The 23,468-nt window shown below is 57.6% G+C and overlaps 2 protein-coding genes across 2 annotated transcripts in view; both read left to right on the top strand.

Moving 5' to 3' along the window:
* The first annotated feature begins 7,047 nt into the window (after nucleotides 1–7,047).
* On the top strand, nucleotides 7,048–9,536 carry CIMAP1D (CIMAP1 family member D). The gene is made up of 2 exons (XM_077760626.1): nucleotides 7,048–7,160; nucleotides 8,461–9,536. The coding sequence occupies exons 1-2, from the start codon at nucleotides 7,136–7,138 to the stop codon at nucleotides 8,943–8,945; spliced, it is 510 nt and encodes a 169-aa protein (XP_077616752.1). The 5' UTR covers nucleotides 7,048–7,135; the 3' UTR covers nucleotides 8,946–9,536.
* A 1,811-nt stretch (nucleotides 9,537–11,347) lies between these two features.
* SHC2 (SHC adaptor protein 2) overlaps nucleotides 11,348–23,468 on the top strand; it is a 30,114-nt gene continuing 17,993 nt past the window's right edge. The window contains exons 1-3 of the mRNA XM_077760581.1: nucleotides 11,348–11,514; nucleotides 11,705–11,796; nucleotides 11,943–12,010. Coding sequence (XP_077616707.1) covers nucleotides 11,348–11,514; nucleotides 11,705–11,796; nucleotides 11,943–12,010 — 327 coding nt within the window. The remainder of the gene's footprint in view (nucleotides 11,515–11,704; nucleotides 11,797–11,942; nucleotides 12,011–23,468) is intronic.

Raw genomic sequence — 23,468 nt, 5'->3', positions numbered from 1 at the left:
CCCCCCCGGGACCCTGCGCGGGGGGCCTCCCCCCGGGACCCTGCGCGGGGCCTCCCCCGGACCCTGCGCGACCTGCTCCCCGTCTCCCCATCACTCTTTCTGCTCCACCCACCGCGGGCCTCCTCGCGGTTCCTCCAGGCCGCTGGGTACACTTGGGGCTCAGGACCTTTGTACCTGCTGTGCCCTCTGCCTGTTGTGCCTTCTCCACAGACCACCGTCGCCTCCTTCCGGTCTCTGCCCGATTGTCACCGTCTCAGCGGCTTCCCCTGGCCACTCCGTGTCAAACTGCAAACTCCTCACACCTCCAACCCCTCCTCACCCTTGATTTTTTAAATATTAAAAAAATTAAAAAAAATGTTTTACTTATTTCTGAGAGAGAGTGCAAGCAGGGGAGGGACAGAGAGAGAGGGAGACACAGAATCCGAAGCAGCTCCAGGCTCCGAGCTGTCAGCACAGGGCCCGACGCGGGGCTCGAACCCACGAACCGCGAGATCGTGACCTGAGCCCGAGTCCAACGCCCAACCGACTGAGCCCCCGGGCGCCCCACCCTTGGATTTCCCCCGCGCGCTGCTCTGCCTTCTAAAGGGACGCAGATTCCCTGGCTTCTCTCAACAAGAGGGTGAGCAGGGGAGTTCGTGTGTTTGTTCAGACCTCTCCTGGCAGCGCTGAGCAGTGCCCGGCAGGCAGCGGGCCCTCCGAGAGCTGAGGGCCCTGACCCCAGCCCAGGCCCCGCAGCCTCCTTCGGGGGCCCCGCCCGCGGCCCCTGCGAGCCGCCCACGCGTGCCCCTCCCAGTCTGGGCTTCCTTCTTCCAGTTTGCTGATTTGCTCGTTTCTGTCTGTGAATCGGATTGGATTTGTAACATGGCTTGTTCGCACGGGTTTAGACTTAATTAGCCTCCCATTTACGTGCTATTACCTGGCAGTTGTGAGGGGCTCTGAGCTGAAAGTGAGCTGACAGCGAGGAGCTCGTGTGGTCAGCGGGGGGGACCGGCTGGGGGTACCTAAGCTCAGTCTGGTGATGTTGCTGGACCTTGAGGCCCCCCAAAACCTCCCTTCCCATATCACTATGGGGAAACTGAGGCAGCGGGGACTGAGTCCCAGCTGGAACCCGGAGGAAGAACTGTCCTCTGGCTGGGACCCCGTTCTTTCTGTCCCTGGCCCAGGGTCCTTGAGGCTGACCGCAGTGGCCGTATCTTGCGCTTCCGGCCAGTTGGGTCAATGGGAGACCCTGCCTGGAGGAGAGGAGGAGGTGGGGACGCGTATTTATCTTTGCGGTTTGCGCCCCAGGTGGAGGGCGCCCAGGTGAGCGCCTGAGGCGGGCACTGGCTCGAGTGGCCTCAGGCAGGGACTGGGAGGTTGCTAGTGCGGGCAAAGGAGGGCGGGCGAGGATGGAAGGGTGGGAGGGAGGGCAGAGTGGGCAAGACCGGGCCCCATGGGGCCTTGAGCGCCAGGGAGGGCTTGCGTTCTGTCCTCGCGGCTGCAGGAGCCCCAGCAACCCAGAGCGCTGAACGAGGACCGCAGCCCAGGAGAAGACCTGGACCCTGGAGCCAAAATCTGAGTCAGAGTCCTGGAGGCGGCTCCTGACTCTGCTGATGAGTTACTCGCGGACCTAAGCTCTGAGCCTCAGTTTCCCCACCTGTAACCACAGCTGAGATTTTGGCAACAGCGTTGCCCTCAGCGAGATGCTGAGATAATGAAACAACGCAAGGCGCGTTAAGTGCCTGAGCACATGGGAACTTTCTGGTGGCTTCACACAGACCATATTATCCTTTAATGTGTGTGGGTCTGTAGTCATGTCTCTCTTCCAGTTTTTAATAGTTTATTTATTTTGAGAGAGAGCGTGCGTGCACACACATGCGGGAGTGGGAGAGGGGCAGACAGAGTGGGGGACAGAGAACCCGCAGCAGGCTCTGCTGACTGTGAGGGGCTGGGAGCAGAGCGCAGCCTCACCAATTGTGGGATCACGACCTGAGCCGAAATGGAGTCCAGCGCTTAACAGACTGAGCCCCCCAGGCGCCCCCTTTTCTGTTCCTGATAACGGTAACAGATGTTCTTTCTCACTGGTTTTGGTCATTCTAGCTCAAGCTTTATCACATTTGTTGGTCTTATTTATTTATTTAAAATAAAAAAAAGTTTTGTTTATTTTTGAGGGAAAGAGAGAGAGAGAGTGTGAGCAGGGGAGGGTCAGAGAGGGAGGGAGACACAGAATCCAAAGCAGCTCCAGCCCCTGAGCTGTCAGCACAGAGCCCGACGCGGGGCTCGAACCCCCGAACTGGGAGATCGTGACCTGAGCCGAAGTCGGACGCTTAACCGACCGAGCCCCCAGGCGCCCCTGGAAGAGCCGGCTTTGGGGAGAGGGGCTTTGTTGTTTCTTTCTACGGTTTTCTATTTCATGCATTTCTTTTTTTTTTTTAAATGTTTTTTATTTATTTCTAGGAGAGAGAGAGAGAGAGAGACAGCGTGAGCAGGGGAGGGTCAGAGAGAGAGGGAGTCACAGACTGAAACAGGCTTCAGGCTCTGAGCTGGCAGTCAGCACAGAGCCCGACGCGGGGCTCGAACCCACGAACCGCGAGATCATGACCTGAGCGAAAGTCGGACGCTTAACCGACTAAGCCACCCGGGGGCCCCTATTTCATGCATTTCTACTGTGGCGTCGTTGATCGCCACCCTTCCACTTCTCCTTTTCTAGCTTCTTAAGGTGGGAACTGAGGTCATTGATTTCAAGATCTTTCTTCCTCCACCCACCCCCCCGTTTTCTAATATAAGCATTTCAGACTCATAAACATTTTGATTACAAAGTTGAAAAATTAGGGGACGCCTGGGTACCTCAGTCGGTTAAGTGTCTGACTTTTGGTTTCGGCTCAGGTCATGATCTCACGACTTTGTGGGTTTGAGCCCCACGTCGGGCTCCGTGCTGGCCATGTGGGCCCTGCTTGGGATTCCCTCTCTCCCCCTTTCTCTCCCCCACTTGTGCTCTCTTTCTCTCTCAAAATAAATAAACTTAGGGGCGCCTGGGTGGCTTAGTCGGTTAAGCGTCCGACTTTCCGACTTTCGCTTAGGTCATGATCTCGCGGTTCGTGGGTTCGANAATAAAACATTTTAAAAAATTATAGAATGTATTAAAATTACACTGAGGAATGAATTGCATTGTATGTAAACTATGACTCAATAAAGCTGTTAAAAATTCCAGTCCAAAATGGCCCAACCACACAGCAAGACGCATGGAAGAGACAGGGATTTGGATTCTGCTCTGCCAAGTTTCCCTCAGCCTCTTCTTAGAGCCTGACCCAGTGGCAGCCCTCAGTGCAGGCAGGGAAGTAAACTCTTGTTTTGGGAGAAAAATCTCTGTTGGCTTCTGGGAGGCAGTGGGCTGTCTGGCAGGACCGCCATCACCTCCCTGCCATCTCTGCTTCTGTCCCGGGGCCTTTGCACAGCCATTCCCTTATCACGAGATGCTCTTCTTTCACCTTCTCAGTTCAGTGACCCTCCTCCTGCCCGACACTTGGCCTGCGCCTGGGCTCCCAGCCTGGCTCTGTTCTCTAGCACGTTTAGTGCCTTCTTATATGCTCTGTGCTCATTTATTAAGTTATTGTTTATCTCCTCTGTGCCCTTCTGAGAACACCACCTCCTTGTCTATCTATTGCTGTTGTGTCCCCACCAACACAAACGGAACCTGTACGCAGTAGGTGCTCAATAAATGCTTATTGGATGACGGGAAAAAAGAAGGAAGGAAGGAAGGAATGCAGGCAGACAGGTAGACCGGCTTCTTGGCCTAAAGTTGCAACCCCCAGAGTGGCGAACTCACTGTCTGGCCTTGGGCCGCATCTCAGTTTCCCCAGCTATAGAAATGGGGCCACACCGCCCCTGACCTCACCGGTCCCTTCTGCTACATGGCTGGAGGTGTTGTGTTTGTGGCTCTGGCTCCCTGGAGCCTTCTCTGGCCCCGGCTGCCCAGCTTGGCGGCTCCCCGGGGACCCACTCTGCTGACACCGGATTCTTTCCTGGACCATCCAGCCACCGGGCGACACTCGATCCTGGCCCCACTTCCAGGCCAACGTCCGCCGACCAGCCCGCTAGGGCCGGGCCCCAAGGCTCTGTGCTGCGGGACAAGGGGCTGTCTGTGCCACCCGGAGGGTGTGGTGAGGCCGGGCTCTGCCAACACCAGCACAGGCTGCAGGGACTGACGGCACCTGACCCGCGGCCCGGAGCCGCTGCAGCTGAGGAGAACACAGCAGCCCTGTGCTCCGTGCAGCCACCTTGCCTGCTCGCCATGGGGACGCTCCGCGGCACCCCTGCGCCACGGCCGCCGGCCGAGTGCCCGAGTGCTCAGAGCGGCTTGCGGAAGCCCTGCGGGACAGCCACCGTGGAGAACGGTACGCGTCGCTATGGAGGGGGAGGCCGCGGCGGTGGGTCCTGCTCTATTCTCCCCAGCTGCGCTGGGGCTTCTGGAATATTCTGGGAGCCACCTGGAGGCGGGAGGCTCTGACGAGTCCCTGCTCCTCCCCAAACCTCAGCGTTCTCCCCAGCAGGATGGGTGTGAACATAGCATTTCTGTTGGCTCTTGTGGATTCCGCCACCCGGCAAGAAGTGCACATTTTATGGGCCGGGCACCCTTGCAGGTGCTGATGCTACAGAGCAGCAAAGGTGTGTGTGGGAGACACGCACGAGGCAAAACCAGTAAGCAGAATTGGTAGCGTATTAGTGATAGGTGNAGGCCCGGACGCTCCGCAGGGGCCGCGGGCATCCTCTCAGAGAGGACATCCCGGCTCTGATGCTGTGCATCCTCAGCGAGGGCCAAGCCTGCGGCCTCATTATCTGTGTGAAACGAGGTAACAGGGGTCGGGCTCCACGGCGCTGACGTTCTTGCTGAGGCCACCGAACACTGCAGTTGTGACAGTGCGTTTCTGTATCGGGGCCTCAGTTTCCCCGACGTGACAGTGCGTTTCTGTGTCGGGGCCTCAGTTTCCCCGACGTGACAGTGCGTCTCTGCCGGGGCCTCAGTTTCCCCGACGTGACAGTGCGTCTCTGCCGGGGCCTCAGTTTCCCCGACGTGACAGTGTGTCTCTGTGTCTGGGCCTGCAGCCCCTCCTACCTGTGACTCAGGTTTGACTCACAATGCCCCTCACTCACTTTGCCCCCTGGAGGACCACCCGCCCCTCCCCCGCCTCCACCTGCCACGGAGGGTGGTTGGGAGCCCAGGCGGGGGCTCAGGGGCTGGCCCCCCGCTTCCCCCATCTCTCAGGGGGTCAAGCCCCGGGCTGTGACCTGAAGCTTTGGTTGCAGGCTCTGGGCCAGGCTTGTACGTCCNGCCTCAGCTCAGGCCCCTGAGTGAGACAGGAAGCGCGCTGGGGGAGCGAGGGGGAGCTGCTGGGTCCTCGTAAACAGAGGCAGCAGGCGTGGGGCTAAGGGCCCCGAGTCCGTCTTCTGGGCCTTGCGGAACCCTTGCTGCTCGACTTCGGACAAGCGGCCTAACCGCTCTGTGCCCAGTTTCCTTCTCTGCAGTGACGACACGCTCCTTACAGAGCTGTCCTCAGGGCAGATAAGCATTAGATGCTTGGAAACATCCATCACAAGCAGCTGCCGCAGTGCCGGGCATCCAGACGGTGCTCAGTAGAAGTGGGCGTGGAGGGGCCCGAACTCCGGTTTCTGCCGAGGCTCCTCACGGGTGGCTGTGGAGACGACAGGGCGAGAGCCCTGCTGTGTGGACAGGCGGCGGGTGGTGACCTGCTCAGCGGGGTCCTCACCTCCGTGTTGCGCACCTTTCTCCCGGCCAGACGGGTGGCGTCAGGGCCCGAGTGAGCCCCGCAGGCGTCAGTGCCGCTCCTGTGGGCGCCCTGCCCCCAGCGCGCTGTCCCTTCCTGTCAGCAGTGTCACTGCCACGTGCTCACAAGGCCCCTCACATAAACGCCCACACGTTCCCTCACCCCATTTTCTCGAGCTGCTCTGAAGTCCCAAGTGCCCCGGCTGGGAGAGGGCCCCGCACAAGGACTCTGATTCACCTGGACAAGCACTTGTGGGGAGGGGCGGCTGATGCCTTCAGAATCAGCAAAAATCCCAAACCGAACTGAAGCCCAACGCGCAGAGCTCCAAGGGTCCTCACACCTGTCTCCAGGAAGGGTTAAGAACTCGCAGGCGGCCCAGGGCAACCTGTGTCCCCAAGTTCTGTCTCTGTCACAGGACACATTCTGGGGCAGAGGGACAGACAGAATGGGGAGTTGAGGGTGAGTGGTGGCCAGTGTAGACGTTGTCGATGCCCAGGGAAGACTTCTTGGAGGAGGCATACGCCCTGGGCTTTGCAGGCTGCGGAGTTCAGTAGAGCCCCAGGAGATGCGACACCCAAGTAGGGCAGCACAGGCAGAGGCGGGAGGTGGGCAGGCGTGAGCTGGGGCGCCCTTCCTTTGTCAGCAAGGTGCTTCCTGCCTGTGTGCGGTGCACACACACACAGGGCCCACCAGCCAATTCGTACGGGTCACACATGCTCCCCACGAGGTCCGTGCATGGCTTAGAAGCAGCAGTGATGGCACTCACTGGCCCTAGTGACTGGCCCCAGCGGGGAGGCCCCCGTTCTGGGCTGTTCTCTCTGGACCCTCTCACCTTTCAGTGCCCTCACTCTGCTGGGCGGAGACAGGCTAGGTGCCCGAGGACAAAGCTCCTGGAGGGCTTGCCGAGGCCCCAGGGTCCGACTCGGGGCCACTCAGGCCACAGGACCACAAGCCCAAGCGCGCAGGGAGCCCTCCAGACAGCCCTCCGCAGAGCCTCGCCACCCTCACTGTACCCACAGTTCTAACCAACCCACGAGCTGGTTCCCTAGTCTGCGGCAGAAGGGGGGTCGAGGGGTGGCGCACAGTGGTCACAAGGGCACTGATGTGCTCACCAGACAAAGTCAAAGCAGAGACCCGGGGCCCCCAGGTCAGGGGACCCGCACCTCGGTGGTCTAAGGTCCCTGCTCTCCAAGATGGGGCTGGGGGTGGGGTTGACCAGGGGCCCTGAGCGGGGTCCATGGGGCCATCAGAGGTGCCCTTAGGTTCCCGGGCTCCTCTTTCCAGCATCTCCACAGGACGTCAGCCCTGGGCCAGTCTACTTCCTGGACCCAAAAGTCACCCGGTTTGGCCGAAGCTGCACCCCTGCTTACTCCATGCAGGGCCGGGGCAAGGTTCGGGGTGAGTATCTGGTCAGTGCTGTCCCCCAAGGACCATTCCCTTTCAGGCTTCTGCCTCTGTCCTCTCCTTCCCTTCCCATCAGCAGATTCTTTGGAATGACAGGTCAAGGGGCTCTGAGGAGGGGCTGGGGGCCCTGAGAGAGCCTGAATGAGGAAGTGGGCCTGGGTGACAGCAGCCCTGTGTACATATGGTGCCCAGAGGGCTTTCGGGGCTCATCCTTGGCACCAGGGAATGACAGAGTACAGTGGGTACTGTGGTAAATGTGGCAATCCCCTTCACAGGCTCCACACAACTCACTTCTCCAAACAACTCACTTCCACTTAAAGTGCCTAATTTAATGACTTGATTCCAGTCTCTCATCCACCCACCTTTTTTTCTTTTGACCTATCACCCATTTGCTCATCCACTCACTGGTCAATCAGTTCATCCATCCATCTGTTCACCCATTTATCTACTCACCAACATATCCATGAACCCATCTGTTCATGATCCAGTCCATCTATTGACCCATTGATTCATCCATCCATCCATCCATCCATCCATCCATCCATCCCTCCCCCCACCCAATCATTCATCCATCCATTCATCCACCCACCCACCTACCCAATCATCCATCCATCCACTGATCCATCCACCATGATCCCTCATTCACAATCATCAACCCATTTATCCATCCATCTATCCATCCACCCACCCAATCATCCATTATCCATCCACTCGTCCATACACAATTCAGCTCTCAATCTATCTGTATATCCGCGGATCCATTCATCCACTCATTCACTCCTCATGCAACCACTCACTCCCACCCTTCTACTCACACAACCATTCAAGCATGTATTAAGCTGAGGAGTTGAAGTAGATTTGACATGCCCTTGCTTTTTGTGAGACCACAGTCTGGTGATGGAGTTAGGCCTGTGTGGAGACCATCCCAGCTCACTGTGTCCAGGTCTGGAGGGGAAGACCCAAGCCTGGAGGGCCCTTGGAGGGGCTGTGAGGGCCTGCCTAGGCGAAGGGAGTGGGGAAGGCTTTGGAAAGCTGTCTGGAAGGGTGAGGAGCAGCCCCTGGGAGGTGGGAATGGGAAAATGGAAGGGAAGCCTTGCAGAGGGTTGCGCACGGGCAAAGGCCTGGAGGCTTGAGAGAGAACGGATTGTGTGGGGAGGTCTGGGAAGCAGTGGAGCCCTCTGGGGGCTGCTAAAGAAGCGCCGTGAGCTCCAGGGTGCATGGGGGCGGTGGGAGGCCACGCAAGGTCTGTGAGCAGGTGAGGACTCCTATCCACCCTCCTCCCCCATCCTCACAGGTCTGGAGGTGACACCAGGCCCTGGGGCCTACAGCCCAGAGAAGGTGGCCCCTGTGCGCCAGCGGACGCCCCCGGCTTTCACCCTCGGCTCCCGCCTGCGCCCGCAGCTCCAGGACACCTCAGCCCCTGCTCCTAACACCTATACGCTGCCCTCCCTCTGGGGCTCGCAGATATTCGTTAAGCCCAGCAGTCCCAGCTACACGGTGGTGGGCCGCACGCCCCCTCCCCGTCCCCCTCAGGACCCTGCTGAGATCCCAGGCCCGGGCCAGTATGATTGCCCTGACCCCAACACCTACCGTCGGCGCCGGCCTGCCTTCACCATGCTGGGCCGGCCCCGTGCCCCCCGGCCCCCAGAGGAGACCCCTGGCCCTGGCACCCACAGCCCCGAGCAGGTCACCATGACCAAGGCCAGGGCGCCGGCGTTCACCATGGGCATCCGCCACTCCAGACGTGCTGCCACCATGGCTGCGGACACCATGCCCTGACACCTCGGGCTTAGGCCTCCCAGCTGCCCCTGGACCAAGCCTCAGTTTACCTATGTTGTCAGGTGGGGTGTGGGCAGGCACCTCCTGGGCCTGGCTTTGGCTGGGGTGTGCTTGGAGAAGCGGGGAGCAGGCTCATCTTGCCTTCTCTGAGGTCCTTCTAGGCCACCTGCTCCCTTCGGTCCCTGGGGGCTGTGACCCCGTGGCCCCGCGCAGGGTGAGCTTCCTTCCAGTGGCCCAGTTTCTTCCTCCCGGTCACAGCAGGTCAAGTCAGGCCAGGCAGAGAAAAGGACGCCTGCGGCCCGGCCCAGCGGCTGGGCTGGAGCTCCCTGTGTCCCGGAACCTGGGGCCCACCCTGCCAGGGCCTGGGTCCCAGGCACAGTTCACGTCTCCTGTGTCCCCTGGGTCCTCAGCACAGCTCATGTCTCCTGTGTCCTGGAGCCCGGTGTCTGCGCTGCTGGGGCCTGGGTCCCCGGCACAGCTCACACTTCTGCTAAACTTGGGCTCTTCCCCTGCTTCTCACGGATGCACAGCCAGCTGCCTGCCCTGGTCCCATCCCCCAAATCAGGCTGGAAGCTGCCTGATTCTTCTCTGATTTATNGGGCGCCGGCGTTCACCATGGGCATCCGCCACTCCAGACGTGCTGCCACCATGGCTGCGGACACCATGCCCTGACACCTCGGGCTTAGGCCTCCCAGCTGCCCCTGGACCAAGCCTCAGTTTACCTATGTTGTCAGGTGGGGTGTGGGCAGGCACCTCCTGGGCCTGGCTTTGGCTGGGGTGTGCTTGGAGAAGCGGGGAGCAGGCTCATCTTGCCTTCTCTGAGGTCCTTCTAGGCCACCTGCTCCCTTCGGTCCCTGGGGGCTGTGACCCCGTGGCCCCGCGCAGGGTGAGCTTCCTTCCAGTGGCCCAGTTTCTTCCTCCCGGTCACAGCAGGTCAAGTCAGGCCAGGCAGAGAAAAGGACGCCTGCGGCCCGGCCCAGCGGCTGGGCTGGAGCTCCCTGTGTCCCGGAACCTGGGGCCCACCCTGCCAGGGCCTGGGTCCCAGGCACAGTTCACGTCTCCTGTGTCCCCTGGGTCCTCAGCACAGCTCATGTCTCCTGTGTCCTGGAGCCCGGTGTCTGCGCTGCTGGGGCCTGGGTCCCCGGCACAGCTCACACTTCTGCTAAACTTGGGCTCTTCCCCTGCTTCTCACGGATGCACAGCCAGCTGCCTGCCCTGGTCCCATCCCCCAAATCAGGCTGGAAGCTGCCTGATTCTTCTCCCTCTAGCTGCTTGCCAATAAATCTCTGTGGCACAAGAGCTGTCAGAATCACACACAGGAGCTCATTTAACCCACTGGCCATGTCAAAGGAAAGAGACTTAAGTGCTGCCCTTAAGATCCAGACCCCCAGTTCTACAGCTCCTGGGGGCCTGGAGGGACCCACAGGAGGGATCCAGGGCTAAGTAAGGCCAGAGTTAGAGCCAAGGCTTTGAATGGCGGAAGCCAGGCAGGCTTCTTGGAAGAGGGAACATTGAAGTTGGGTTTTGAAGGATGTATAGGAGTTTCATATATTCTAATATCTATCATCAGGAGGTGCCTACCATGTTCCAGGTATTGATCAGGATCGTCTAAGCTTCACAGCAACTCAGGGAGCACTGATGTTCACGGAGAGAAAATGGGGCTTTGGGGAGATTGGACACTTGCCTGAGGCCACACTATGAGTCCTTGTTTCCCTCTGATGCCAGGATCTGAATCCTGGCCATTGGGCTCTGCTCCTGCCATTCTCTCCAAGGGACAGGAAGGAAGCACATGGATGGTGTCATGTGACTGAAGCCCCCTGTGTAAAAAGCCCAGGCCTTATCAACCCTTGACCCAGAAAGACCCTAACCCAGGAGCCTGGGAGGGACCGACTGCCACCAGGGCTCCCCAAGGGGACGGCCCCAGGCAGCACCTCAGGCATGACCCGGAGGGGACCTGACACAGACGACCCCTGCTCTGTCCCTTCCTCCCAGCCTCGGGACGCCAAACTTGCACACACACCCCTTTGCCTGACTAGGGGGACACACACACACGCACACCCCTCAGGGGAACCCAGATGCTCTCCTCACACGCATGTTCGAACTTGGACACAACATACAAACTCACACCATCCNTCCCCCACCTGCCCGCGCGCCCGGCCCCCTCCCTTTGTTTCCCGGCAGCCAGCCCCACCCCCGCCGGGGGAGGGGGGGGAGATCCGTCAGGGGAGGCCAGCTGGCGGGGTCCTGGGGTGACCGTGGCATCCCCGATCCCCGGTACAGGAGGAGTCAAGCATTGACGTCTGGGTGGGGGACAGAGAGGTTGGGGACGGAAGGGCGGTCCCGCCTGCAAGGCCGAGGCCCACGAGTTCAGCGGGGCTGATGCGGGACAGAGCTCCCCAGAAATGGAGGAGGAACCCGTGACCCTCCGGCCGCGCGTCCCCAGCTTACAGCCTCGGACACTGAAGCCCACGGGAAAGCGGCAGAAGAGGGGGATTCGGCTTCGTTCTGAGTCCCCCGCTCCCAGACCCAGCCGGCCCAATCCACACTTCCGAGTGCGAGTGTCCGCTGCGTGCCCCTCTCTGGGTCTCAGTTTCCCCGTCAGGAAACAGGGCAGGGCAGCTGGAATGGTGGTTGGGGTTAGGGTTTGGGGCTCTCTCCTTCTCTGACCGCGACCCCACCCCTCTCCAGGCTTCAGTTTTCCCATCAGTCAAAACCAGGAGAAGGCAAGTGATTTCTAAGTCTCTCCCCCTTCCTTCTAGGAATTTGGACAACGGGTCGGGGGGCCAAGCTGGGGCCGACGTCCCGGTCTTGGGCTGGAAACTTCGCTCCCTCGCTGGTTGCCGGATCCGAGGCAGGGTCCGTGCTCTCTGCGGGACTCAGTTTCCCCAGCCTCCCCGCAGGCGCCGGGACGCCCAGGGCCCGGGTCCCAGGGGCGCAGCCCCCCGCGGCTGCGCGCTGGGCCGGGCGGATGACATCACCGGGCCGGGGGGCGGGGAGGGANGGCACACGGCTGGCTGCACCCAGACGCCAGGGTCCTGGGGCCCGGGGTCTCCTACATCGTGCGGGTGAGTGCGTCGGCCGGGATCCCGCGGATCGCACCTTCCCGGAGCCCCAGCTTGGGGCTCCCCTCCCCTCCCTTCCTTCTCTTGGACGCCCGGACCCCGAGAGCCAGGTCTCTCTTCCCCATCGTCCCTCCTCTCCCTACCACCCCGGACCCCCATCTCCAGGCGGCTCTGCGCTGGCCGCCCCCAACCGGGAGGCTCCGGGGTCAGTGTTCCCACGGCGTCACGTGGGGAGGGGCGGGGAGAGGGAGGCAGGTGGGTGGGGGACGCGCATGCGCAGGGTAAACGCGCTCCGGTTCCGTGGGTGGGGAGACTGCGGGGTGAGGACAGGGGTGGGCGCGGCCCCCCGCCGGACCCCCCCCTCGGACGACAGAACCGGAGCCTGCAGAGACCTTGGCCCAGGTGGGGGGCCCGGGGAAGGGGTCTCCGGACGGGGGCCGCGCCCAGACCGACCGCAGGATTGATGTGAGACTGGGGGGCTCGGGATGTGGCGCAAGGAAAGGGGCCTTCTTTTCTCCTGGTGCTTTACTGGGAACCTTTCAAACGCACGGAAGAGCGCCTGCCTGCCTGCCTGCGCCCGCGCCCGTTAGCGCTTTTACCTTCTCTGCTCAAAACCCCTACTTGGCGTGTAGTTTTCGATGAACCTGAAGGAAATACGCGGCCGAGTGTGACGCTTGCTGTGAAATGTCCCGCACGCGTCTCCGGAGAGAGCTTCCTCCTGCACACCCGCAGCTCACTGTTACCTCTGGGAAGTTACCAGACACTCCAAAGTGTCCTCAAGCGTCTGGCTGTCGGTCACACCCCTCAGTCGGCTTTTTGGGACCATGAGCCTGGGAGTTAATGTGATTGTATTTGGTTATCTGTCCATTCCCTTTAGAACCATCTCCAGCACCTCTTCCAGGACTGGGACTTCCAGGGTTGGGTTGAGTAGTGTCTCCCCATAAATTCATGTCCATGGGAACCTGCGAATGCAGCCTTATTTAGGAACAGAGTCTTTGTAGAAGCAATCAAGTTAGCACGAGTTCATCCTGGAGTAGGGCGGCCCTAACTTAGTGGCTGGTGTGTGTATACGGAGAGGACCTAAGGACACAGCTCCCCGGGGAGAAGCCACGGAGGACGGAGGCAGAGGCTGGAGTGACGCAGCCACAGCCCTGGGGGCGCCAAGGGGAGCCGAGGAGGCAGGAAGGACCCTCCCCTGGAGCCTGGGGACAGATGCGGCCCTGCCTCCAGCTTGCTTTCAGACTTGTGGGCTTCCAGAACTGGGAGCGTGTAGGCTTCTGTTGTCTTGAGCTGCCCAGCGTGTGGTTCTTAGTCAGGGTGGGCCCCGGGAGAGGACCGTGCCCCTGACAGCGTGGTCGGTTTGAACGTCCCGGCCACTCCCTCCCCGTGTGGTCCAGGCCTGCGGCGTCCCGTCACAGGGGCCTATTAGATGGGTAGAGCCTCAGGCCCAGAGTGGACTTGTCGAGGCTGTAGACTGCCCCACATTCTGGGTCTGTCTCTTTTCTCACGGGGCCTTTTAACTCGGTTCCTTGCCCTTTCTCTTCCGGAGTCCTGGCAGTGGGTCCAGAGGCTTGACTGTACTCAGAACTGGCTTCATAGCAAGTGTCTCGTGGGTTGTGCTGGGGACTTGGGGTTTGGAGTGCTCAGAACTCAGATGCTAGCGTCGTGGGGTGCGGGGCGTTGGGCCATCCCAATGATCATAAATGTCTGTCAGCGCAGCACATATTTAATGCATGCCCATCCTGCCATCCTGACCATCTGGTAGGAAATGAGAAAGATCTGGTCCCTGCTCTTACAGGGCTTAGATTCTAGAGGGAGACACTGACAGCAGGTAACTAAGAGAACACAAATGGCAGGTGCAGGCAGGTGCTAAATTACAATGCAGGAATTAAAGTGATATCAGGTGAGGGGCTGGGTGGTCACCTCAGCTGGGGCAGTAAGGGGACGGCATCTCTCAGCAGATGACATTTAAACTGAGACCTGAGCCCATGAGGCCCCAGACATGAAGTGACTTGGGAAACAGAGCTCCAGGCAGGGGCACAGCAAGTGCAAAGGCCCAGTGGCTGGGAATGAGTTTGACATGTTTGGGGAACAGCAGGAGATCCACATGGAGCTTTTGGAGAGAAGGAGAGGAATAAGAGATTTGCTGGCAAGCTCGGCTCTAGATAGTTTTAAGCAGGGGTCACAGGGTGGAGTTTGGCGTTTTGAAAGGGCCTTTCTGGTGGCCTGTGGAAATGGGGTGGGAGTGGGGGCTGAGAGGGCAGCAGAGAGACCCAGGAGGGGGCAAGGAGAGAAGACCTGGAGCAGGGCAACCTGAGGGTGGAGAGAAGTGGGGACAGCGTCTGTGCTGGAGATGGAGCCCAGAGGGGTCTCTGACTGACGGACGAAGGGCTCTGACTGGCTGGTCGGAGGGCCCTGTGGGGTCTGAACCAGCCGCATCCTCCGCTGTTTGCCTGGGAGCCTCTCCACCCGCGCCTACATCATAGAGCCAGGCAGCGCCCCCTTGGTTTACGGAGCGGCCTGAGGTTAAGGCAGGGAGCAGGCATCCCTCAGGTCACACCGGGACTCCTTCACACTAGGACCCTGCGACTCCAGAAGAGGATGTATTGTTCCCACCTATGTAAGTTGGGAAACTGAGGCACAGAGAGGCAGAGTGTGTCCGCAGATGCGGAGTGAAAGGGCACTACCAGACCAGGAACTAAGGTCTCTCCTTCAGAGCTGGGACTCCCCGCCGTCCGTCCGTCAAGTTCTAGGGCGGGGACAGATCGACAACCCAGAGACGGCCCTCCTGGTCCCGGGGCCTGCGAATGTGTCCTCTCACGGCAGACGGGACCTTGTCAAGGTCCCTGAGGCAGGGGTGACCCCGGGTTCCCGGGGTCCCAGCGTCCTCACGAGGCCCTCAGGAGAGGGAGGCAGAGGGTAGAGGGTCAGAGGCAGAGAGGCGGGCGGACCCCGCGCTGCTGAGCCTGAGGATGGAGGAGGGGCCGCGGGCTGAGGATGTGGAGCCTCTGGAAGCGGGAAAAGTGGGGAGACGGGGCTCCCTGGGGCCCCGGGCGACCCGGCCCTACCCACGCCCGGGGGCTCAGCCAGGAGGCCCGTGTCAGACTCCTGAGTCCAGAACTGTAAGGGAATAAATTTATGTTAAATTTGTGGTAACTAAGTGGCAGCAAGAAGCAGCTGGTGCGTCAGCTGGCTCACCTCCCTGACCTTACAGAACCGTCACAGAACCCAGGAATGATCCCTACTTGAGACGAGACGACGGAGCCCTGGAGAGCAGAGATGGGGACGTGGCCTCTGAGTTCACCATGTTCAAGGTTGCACGTTGATCAGGGGGATTATCCTCCCAGCTCTGAGCTTTCCCACCTATTTCATAGATCAGGAAACTGAGGGGCGCCTGGGTGGTTCAGTCAGTTAAGCGTCCGACTTTGGCTCAGGTCATGATCTCACGGTTCGTGGGTTCGAGCCCCGCGTCGGGCTCTGTGCTGACAGCTCAGAGCCTGGAGCTGCTTCGGATTCTGTGTCTCCCTCTCTCTCTGACCCTCCCCTGCTCACACTGTCTCTCTCTCTCTCTCAGAAATAAATAAACATTGAAAAAAAAAAAAGGAAACTGAGGTACATGGTGAAGTCCAGGAGCCTGCTGGGAGCACTGTCCTGGTGAGGGTCCCAGTGGCTGCGATGCCTTCGGCTGTGTCACCACCTCCTGACTCAGGGCTTAGAGGTAAAGATGTCGAGAGAGGAGACCCCGGGTGGGCAGCTCTGTGCCTCAGCAGCTTGGCGACCTCATCGTGGGTCCAAGCTCTTCTCAGTGTGTTGGGGTGAATAGTGTCCCCCAAGTTCACGTCCACCTGGTACCTCAGAACGTGGTCTTATTTTGAGGAGGGTCTTTGCAGATGCAATGGCATGAGGGTGAGGTCAGGCTGGAGTCGGATGGGCCCTGAGTCGGTGACCAGAGTCCTCGTAAGCCGTGTGAGGGCGGGAGCAGGAGGCCACGCAGAGGGAGGTGGAGATTGCAGTGACCCATCTACACCAGGAGCTGCGCGGGCAGGCGAGGCCTCGCTGGAGCTCCCGAGGGAAGCCGTCTGCGGCACCTGGATGTCAGGCCTCCGGTCTCCAGGCCGTGAGGGAACATGCTTCACGCTGCCGAGTTTGTGGTGCCCGGTGACAGCCGCCCCGGGAGGCCAGTACACCACCCTCGACGTGACTTCCCTCTCGGGTCAGCTCCTCTCCTGGCTGCACAATAGTGGCTCTGGCTCCGCCCGTCCCATCAGCCTGCAGAAAAGACCCTTTTCCAGTGGGGCCCTTTTGTGAATAAGGGAACCATTCCCAGCAATCCCAGTCAGCTTCCCCTCATGTCTCATTGGCTGTCCTGTGACTTTCCCTAAACCCAGATCATCGCTGCCCAAAGAACTTCCTGAGACAATAGAATGTTCTAGATCTGTGCTGTCCCATATGGTAGCCCCATGTGGCCACTGAGCCCTTTAAATGTGGCTACTGTGACTAACAGACTAAACTTTAATTCTACTTAACTTTAAATTCGAGTGGCCCTCTGAGGCACGTGCTTACTGTGCTGGGCAGCTCGGCTCTAGTTTCCCTTGATCTTTGGACCATCTGAAGGGGTAGATGTCTGAGCAGTATTTGGTGGTTAAGGAAGAAGTGGACCTGCTCTGCGGACAAGCCGGAATTTGCACCGACTCCGGGGACCACCAATCTTCCCGAAGTGTGGTTCTCAAATGCTGGCAATATACAAGGAACTGTGGGAAGCTGGCTGAGTAGAGATGTTCCTTAGCTGCAAATGTAGCTTATTCCTTGGAGGAGAGGACAGAACGCCTTCAGGATGGATTAATTCAGTGGCTTGACAACATCCCTAAAGACCTAGGTCCTTCCATCTCTTTGCACTGCCATCTTCAGCATGCTGGCTTAGCTACCATACTGGAAAGCGAAACACAGAATCACCATGAGACCCAGCAATCCCACTTCCGGGAGCGCACCCCGAACAATTCAGACCAGGGACTCAAACAGGCATTTGCACACCCACCTTCACAGCAGCACAATCCACAACAGGCAAAAGAAAAAAAAGGTGGAAACACCCCAAGTGTCCCTCCACGGACGAAGGACAAACACGATGTGTCCATCCATGCGCCAGAATGTGATCCAGCCTCAGGAAGGAAGGACGTCCTGCCGCCACGTGGACCAACCCAGAGGACACCGTGCGCAGTGACAGAAGCCAGACACAGAAGGACACATCCTGCATGACCCCACTCACAGGGGGTCCCCAGAGGCGTCCTGTCCACAGAGACAGATAGTAGATGGTGGAGGTGGGGCAGGGAGCAGGGAGTCCGTGCTTCATGGGGACAGGGTGTCAGTCTGGGGAGATGGGAAGTTCTGGAGACGGATGGTGGGGACGGCTGCACAACAGCGTGAATGTACTTGATGTCAGTGCACTTAGAGACGGTTACGATGAGGGGCGCCGGGCTAGCTCAGTGGGTGGAGCGTGTGACTCTTGATCTTGGGGCTGTGAGTTCGGGCACCACATTGGGTGTAGAGATTACGTAAAATAAAACCTTTAAAAAAAAGAAATGGTTAAGGTGGCAAATCTCATGTGTATTCTGCCACAGGAAGGAAATAAGCGGTGCCCCACACGGCTTGTGTTATGACTGAAATGAGCTAAGACCGGAGGCGTGGTGACCATACGGGGTTTCCCACGTGCACGAATGCCTGCAGGCTGTTCTGAAGGGAGCCGGGGCGGCCGGCGTCAATGGGAGGCTTCCCACGTCAGGGGCAGGGCGCCGGGCCTTCTGAGGAGCTCACGCTGGTTGTCTTGCAGGCTGTCCCTTGGTTTGTGTCTGACTGGTGTTTCCTCACAACTGGGTTCAGGTTGTGCATTCGGGGCGAGAGGCACAGAGGTGTGCTGTGTCTTCTCCACTGACCACAGCAGGAGGCAGGAGGCAGGGACAAGCGTCCATCCTGATACCGGTTCTGGAAGCTTGGATCACTTGGTGTCCTGGTAAGAATGGTGTTCCCCCAAGTTCATGTCTGCTGGAGCCTTAGGATGTGATTTTATTTGGCAGTAGAGTCTTTGCAGGTGTGAATGTGGTTAAGATGAGGCCATCCTAGATGAGGGTGCCCCGGCACACGTGATGACAGATGCAGGACTGGAGTGTGCCTGGCGCAGAGCACCTCCGGCCACCCCCCTCAGAAGGCAGGGATGCAAGGCAGCACCTTCCCTGGAGGCTTTGGTGCAGCGTGGCCTCTGCCCGCACTGGGATTTGGATGCCGGGTCTCTAGAACTGAGAGCAAATGCATTCCTGTTGTTCTAAGCTGTCCAGATTGTGGTGCTTTGTTATGGTGGCCCCAGGACACGGACACACTGGTTAGGGTGACACTTGTTTCCTTTATTATTAGCAAGTATCTGTGGGGATGCAGGGTTTGCTTTTAAATACTTTTTTTTTTTTAACATTTTATTTATTTCTGAGAGAGAGAGACAGAGTGAGCAGGGGAGGGTCAGAGAGAGAGGGAGACGCAGAATCCAAAACAGGCCCCAGGCTCTGAGCTGTCAGCACAGAGCCCAACACGGGGCTCAAACCCACGAACCGTGAGATCATGACCTGAACCGAAGTCGGATGCTTAACCCACTGAGCCACCCAGGCGCCCCTAGGGTTTTCTTTTTATATCAGACCTTTAACTTTGAAGGAGAAAAAGCATAATGTGTGTGAAGGAGTCTCGAGTTCAGGGCGCGTTTCTGCTTTGTCACCTAAGTGCAGCCGTGCCCACCCCACTGTGTATGAGCCTCGGCCGCGACCCTGGAGCTCCCCCCACCCTGCCTCTACCCTCGTGTTCTAGAACTTCCCTGCGGAGGGGGACTTGGGAGGCTGTGCAAACATCCCGGTTCCCAACAAGCTTCCACTGATTTGTCTTAGACATTGACAGCTCTGCCTGGACGGACACTTCCCACTGTGATACTGATGTGTGTATTTCAGTCGTTATTAGGAAAACACTATTAGGCATCAAACCAGAGGCTGATGGTAGCAATAGGCGATTTCCTCTTTTCCTCATATAAATAAATTTAAAAAAAAGATATAATTCAGTACCATAAAATTTGCCCATTTAAATCGTACAGTTCAGATTTTTAGTACATTTATACAGCTGTGAAACCCGCACCATGATCTAAGCCAGAACATTCCATCACTGCAAAAGGAATGCAGNCGTGTCTGGTTCCCGCCCTGAGCGTCATGTGTTCGGGGTCCGTCCGCGGGGCGGCGGGTGTGGGCGCCTCCCTCCTGCTCGCGGCCGAGGGACGTGCGCGTGCGCGGTGGACGCCCCTGAGGGACGTGCGCGTGCGCGGTGGACACACCTCAGGGGCGTGCGCGTGCGCGGTGGACACGTTGTGTTTGTTATCCATTGACGAAAATTTGGGTCATTTCCTGCCCTATCCTTAGAAAATAAACCCAGTTATGTTTACAGTTGGAGTTTATTTNCCGCGTCGGGCTCTGTGCTGACTGCCAGCTCAGAGCCTGGAGCCTGTTTCAGAGTCTGTGACTCCGTCTCTCTCTGACCCGCCCCTGCTCACGCTCTCTCTCTCCTAGAAAAAAAAAAAATTAAAAAAAAAGATGGTAAGTAAATAATAGTATGTGCCGTGTGGTACGACTTGAGGAGGGAGACGGGGGGTGGGGGGCGGGCCCTTGGCTCAGTCCCCTTCTGGGCTCGGGTCCCCGACTCCCTGTAGCGTCCCAGGGCGGGCTCTGGGCTGCCCTGGTTTGGCCTGTGCAAAGGAGCAGGTGGGGTGCAGAGCCATTCGGAGTCTCCTGACCTGCTGTCAGTGTCCTGGGGCGCCTGCAACAAATTGCCGCAAAGGCGGCCGCTTACAACCGCACCCGAGGCTTCTCCCGGCTCCGGGGCTGGAGGTCTCAGACCCAGCTGGGGGCCGTTGCTTTGAGGCTCTGCGGCGGCAAGCGTCCCGTCTGGCTCTCCCGGGTCCTGGGGGTGCGGCAGGTCTAAGTCTCCAGCTTCCCACTCGCACCTCCCTCGGCCTGTGTCCTACCGGGACACCTTCCGTGGATTAAGGGCCCATCCAAAGGCTCTGGGAGGGGCGCATGGACAAATCCTTCGGGGGCCAGCACCCAACGCACCACAGCTGAGTTCGATGAGTTTGTGCTTCTAGGGCAGAGGTCACGCTCACTGGTGGACCCAAGGCTGAACTTGACCTCCGAGCTTCTCCCACTGCCTTCTCTTTAAAAGTAAAAATTCAGGGGCGCCTGGGTGGCTCAGTCGGTTGAGCGTCCAACATCGGCTCAGGTCACCATCTCACGGTTGGTGGGTTCCAGCACCGCGTTGGGCTCTGTGCTGGCAGCTCGGAGCCTGGAGCTGCTTCAGATTCTGTGTCTCCCTCTTTCTCTCTGCCCCTCCCCTGCTCACACTCTGTCTCTCTCTGTCTCTCAAAAATAAAAATAAACTGTAAAAAAATAAAAATTCAATTTCTTGTCAACAGTTACAAATTAAGGGGTTTCAAACAAAAGCTCTGGATTTCTTGTCTCTTTAAAAAAACAACTCACGTGTCTGGCAGCACTGGGCCCCTCTGGCTATGGAATATGGAGTTTACCCCAGTCCTCACTCCTTCCTGTTGTGCAATGGGGAGAGTTCAGAGCCTAAAGGCATGGGTTCTAATCCCGCTTCTGCACCTACAAGCTTATGACTTTTAACTGAGCCTCCTTGGGGCTCCGTTTCCTGAGAGGTAACAATGGTCGTTCTAGTGTGGGGACAATGCATTAAGGGAAGTAATGTATGCAGCATGCTTATATGATAAGTAGGTCGTGATCCATCAGTGTGAGTGGGGGCTCACCTCTCTGCTTGTCTCACCTGCCTGGCCCTCTAGGCATCCATTTCGGAGCCCTCTTGTGTGAGCTCCCTCCTCCCTTCATTTAAGGAAGGCTGGGGGCACACTGGAGGATTTCAGCCTCACAGCTCGAGAGGGCTGGGCATTAGTTAGGTAAGCCTAGAGGTGGTATGTGAATCAGAAGGCTCACCCTGGGCCTAGAACACTGACACCCATCAAGGCTGTCGTTTCAGTGTGCAAATCCACTCCTGTGAGCAGGGACCACAGCAAATTCCCTTTGAGGTCCCCTGTGCCTAACACATGCCTGGCGTATAGGCTGTGCCCATCCATCTGTCCATCTATCCATCATCCAGCCAGCTAGCCATCTTCCCTTCTATCCATCCATCATTTATTTGTCCACTCATCCATCCACCTGTCCACCCACCCATCCATCTCTGCATCCATCACCCATTCTCCATCCATCTATCATTCACCCATCCATCCATCATCCATTTGTTCACTCATCTGTCCATCCATCCATCCATCTGTGCATCTATCACTTGTTCTTCCATCCATATATCCGTCTGTCCATCTTTTCATCCATTACCCATTCATCCACCATCCATCCATCTTCCCATCCATCCATCATCCATTTGTCTATTCATCTGTCCACCTATCCATCTGTCCATCCATCACCCATTCATGCATCCATCCACTATCATCATCCATTCATCCATCCATCATCTATCTATCCATCCATCTCTCCATTCATTATCATCCATCCATCCATCCATCATCCATCCGTCTGTCCGTCCGTCCGTCCGTCCGTCCATCCATCCATCCAAGAGAAGGTGAAACAAATCTGTTCACCCCCCTACTTATAACTCTCCCATGCCTCTCCAGCTAGCTCAGCATGAAACCCTGACCTTCAGGACAGCCCCAGGGCCCTGCAGCTTCCTTGCCTATGTCCTGCCATCTTTCTTTGCTCCTTGCTTCTCTGCTCTAGCTACACTGGAGTGAGTCTGTGGCCTCTCCAAACTTGTTCTAACTTCTGGGTCTTGTAGTCACCATTACCTTTGCCTGGTGTTTACTTGGCTTTCTCCTTCTCTTCCTCTGGTCAATGTCACAGTTAGCAGGTGCTGTGTAACAAATCATCCCACAGTCTAGTGCAGGACAACAAACATTATTTTTTTGTGGTTTTGTGCGACAGCTTGTGCAGATCTCTCCACTCACGTGGCAATTGGCTGGTGTCAGCTGGGGTGATGGGGATGGACCACATGTCTGTTCTCACAGAGCAGGCTGGCCTAGCAGGGTCGCAGGGACCTGAGACTAGCAAGGGGACAAGCTCCAGGGCACAAGTACCTTTTAGGCCTTGGCTGAGTCACCTTTCCTGACATTCCATTGGCCCAAACAGGACCTGTGGCTAACCCGAGGGCCTGGATGGAGGGGGGGGGGGGGGGGGACAGCTTGTGAGCATAGTTACAGTCTGCCAACAGCATGTGGGTTCTCCCCTGGAAACAGCCACTTTGCTTTGCTAGAATCTGCTAGAATTACTCATCTATGCACACTGTGTGTACACGCATGTGTGCACATCTTTCTCCTTGACCCCTTGTCTGAGGAACCGTGACTCAACATGACCTCTGTTCTGCACCTGTTCTTGCTACTTAATAATATACCTTGGAGATAATTTCATGTAAATCATAAAACAATTCTGGTCTCTTTTATAAATTTTTTAAAAATTGTTAAATGTTTTATTTATTTCTAGAGAGAGAGAGAGGCAGCATGAGCAGGGGAGGGTAGAGAGAGAGGGAGATACAGAATCTGAAACAGGCTCCAGGCTCTGAGCTAGCTGTCAGCACAGAGCCCGACGCGGGGCTCGAACCCATGAACCATGAGATCATGACCTAAGCCGAAGCTGGACGCTTAACCGACTGAGCCACCCAGGCGCCCCTGGTCTCTTTTATAAATGCATACTCTTCCATTTCAAGAACCATTTGTTTAGATTTAGCAAGAATACAGGGCACCCAGTTAAATTTAAAGCTCCAATGAACACCAATAATTTGTGGTATAAGTATGTCCCATGCACTATTTGGGGCATACTTACACTAAGAAAATACTCATTGTTACTTGACAATAAACTAATTAAGGGAAAAGAAAAGAAAATATTCATTGTTTAGTGGCAATTCCGGTTGAACTGGAGTCATGTATTGACTCACACAAGCCCGACTGTGTTGTTTTAGGGTGTCTCTAATTTCTTGCTAATTTGTTCAGTGCTACAGGTCCCGGCAGGAAGGAAGGGTGTGTGCAAAAGGTCTCCCTGAAGGGAGACTGAGGCAGGACCCACAGAGGAGGGCCAGGCATAGGGAGCCAGTCCCTGGGGCCAGCACCAGGGGGAGCCCCGGGGCAAAGGGAGCGGGTAAGTGCTGATCTGTGGGGGCTCCAAGCACCCGCCTACCCGTCTCCCTGCAGCCCTGCACTCACAGAGCATGGACACCCACACGGTGACTTGTAAACACACTGGCAGCCCCTGGGCTGACGTGTCTGTGGGATAAAGTCCTAAAAATGGAGTTTCAAGGTCAAAGTGTGTGTGCACTTATGATTTTTAAAAAATTGAGGTAAAATTGACAACAAAATTAACAACCATTTTATTTT

The sequence above is a fragment of the Crocuta crocuta genome, unplaced genomic scaffold (assembly GCF_008692635.1).
Source record: "Crocuta crocuta isolate KB4526 unplaced genomic scaffold, BGI_CrCroc_1.0 scaffold443, whole genome shotgun sequence".
NCBI lineage: Eukaryota > Metazoa > Chordata > Mammalia > Carnivora > Hyaenidae > Crocuta > Crocuta crocuta.
This window is presented reverse-complemented; position numbering and strand designations above follow the sequence as displayed.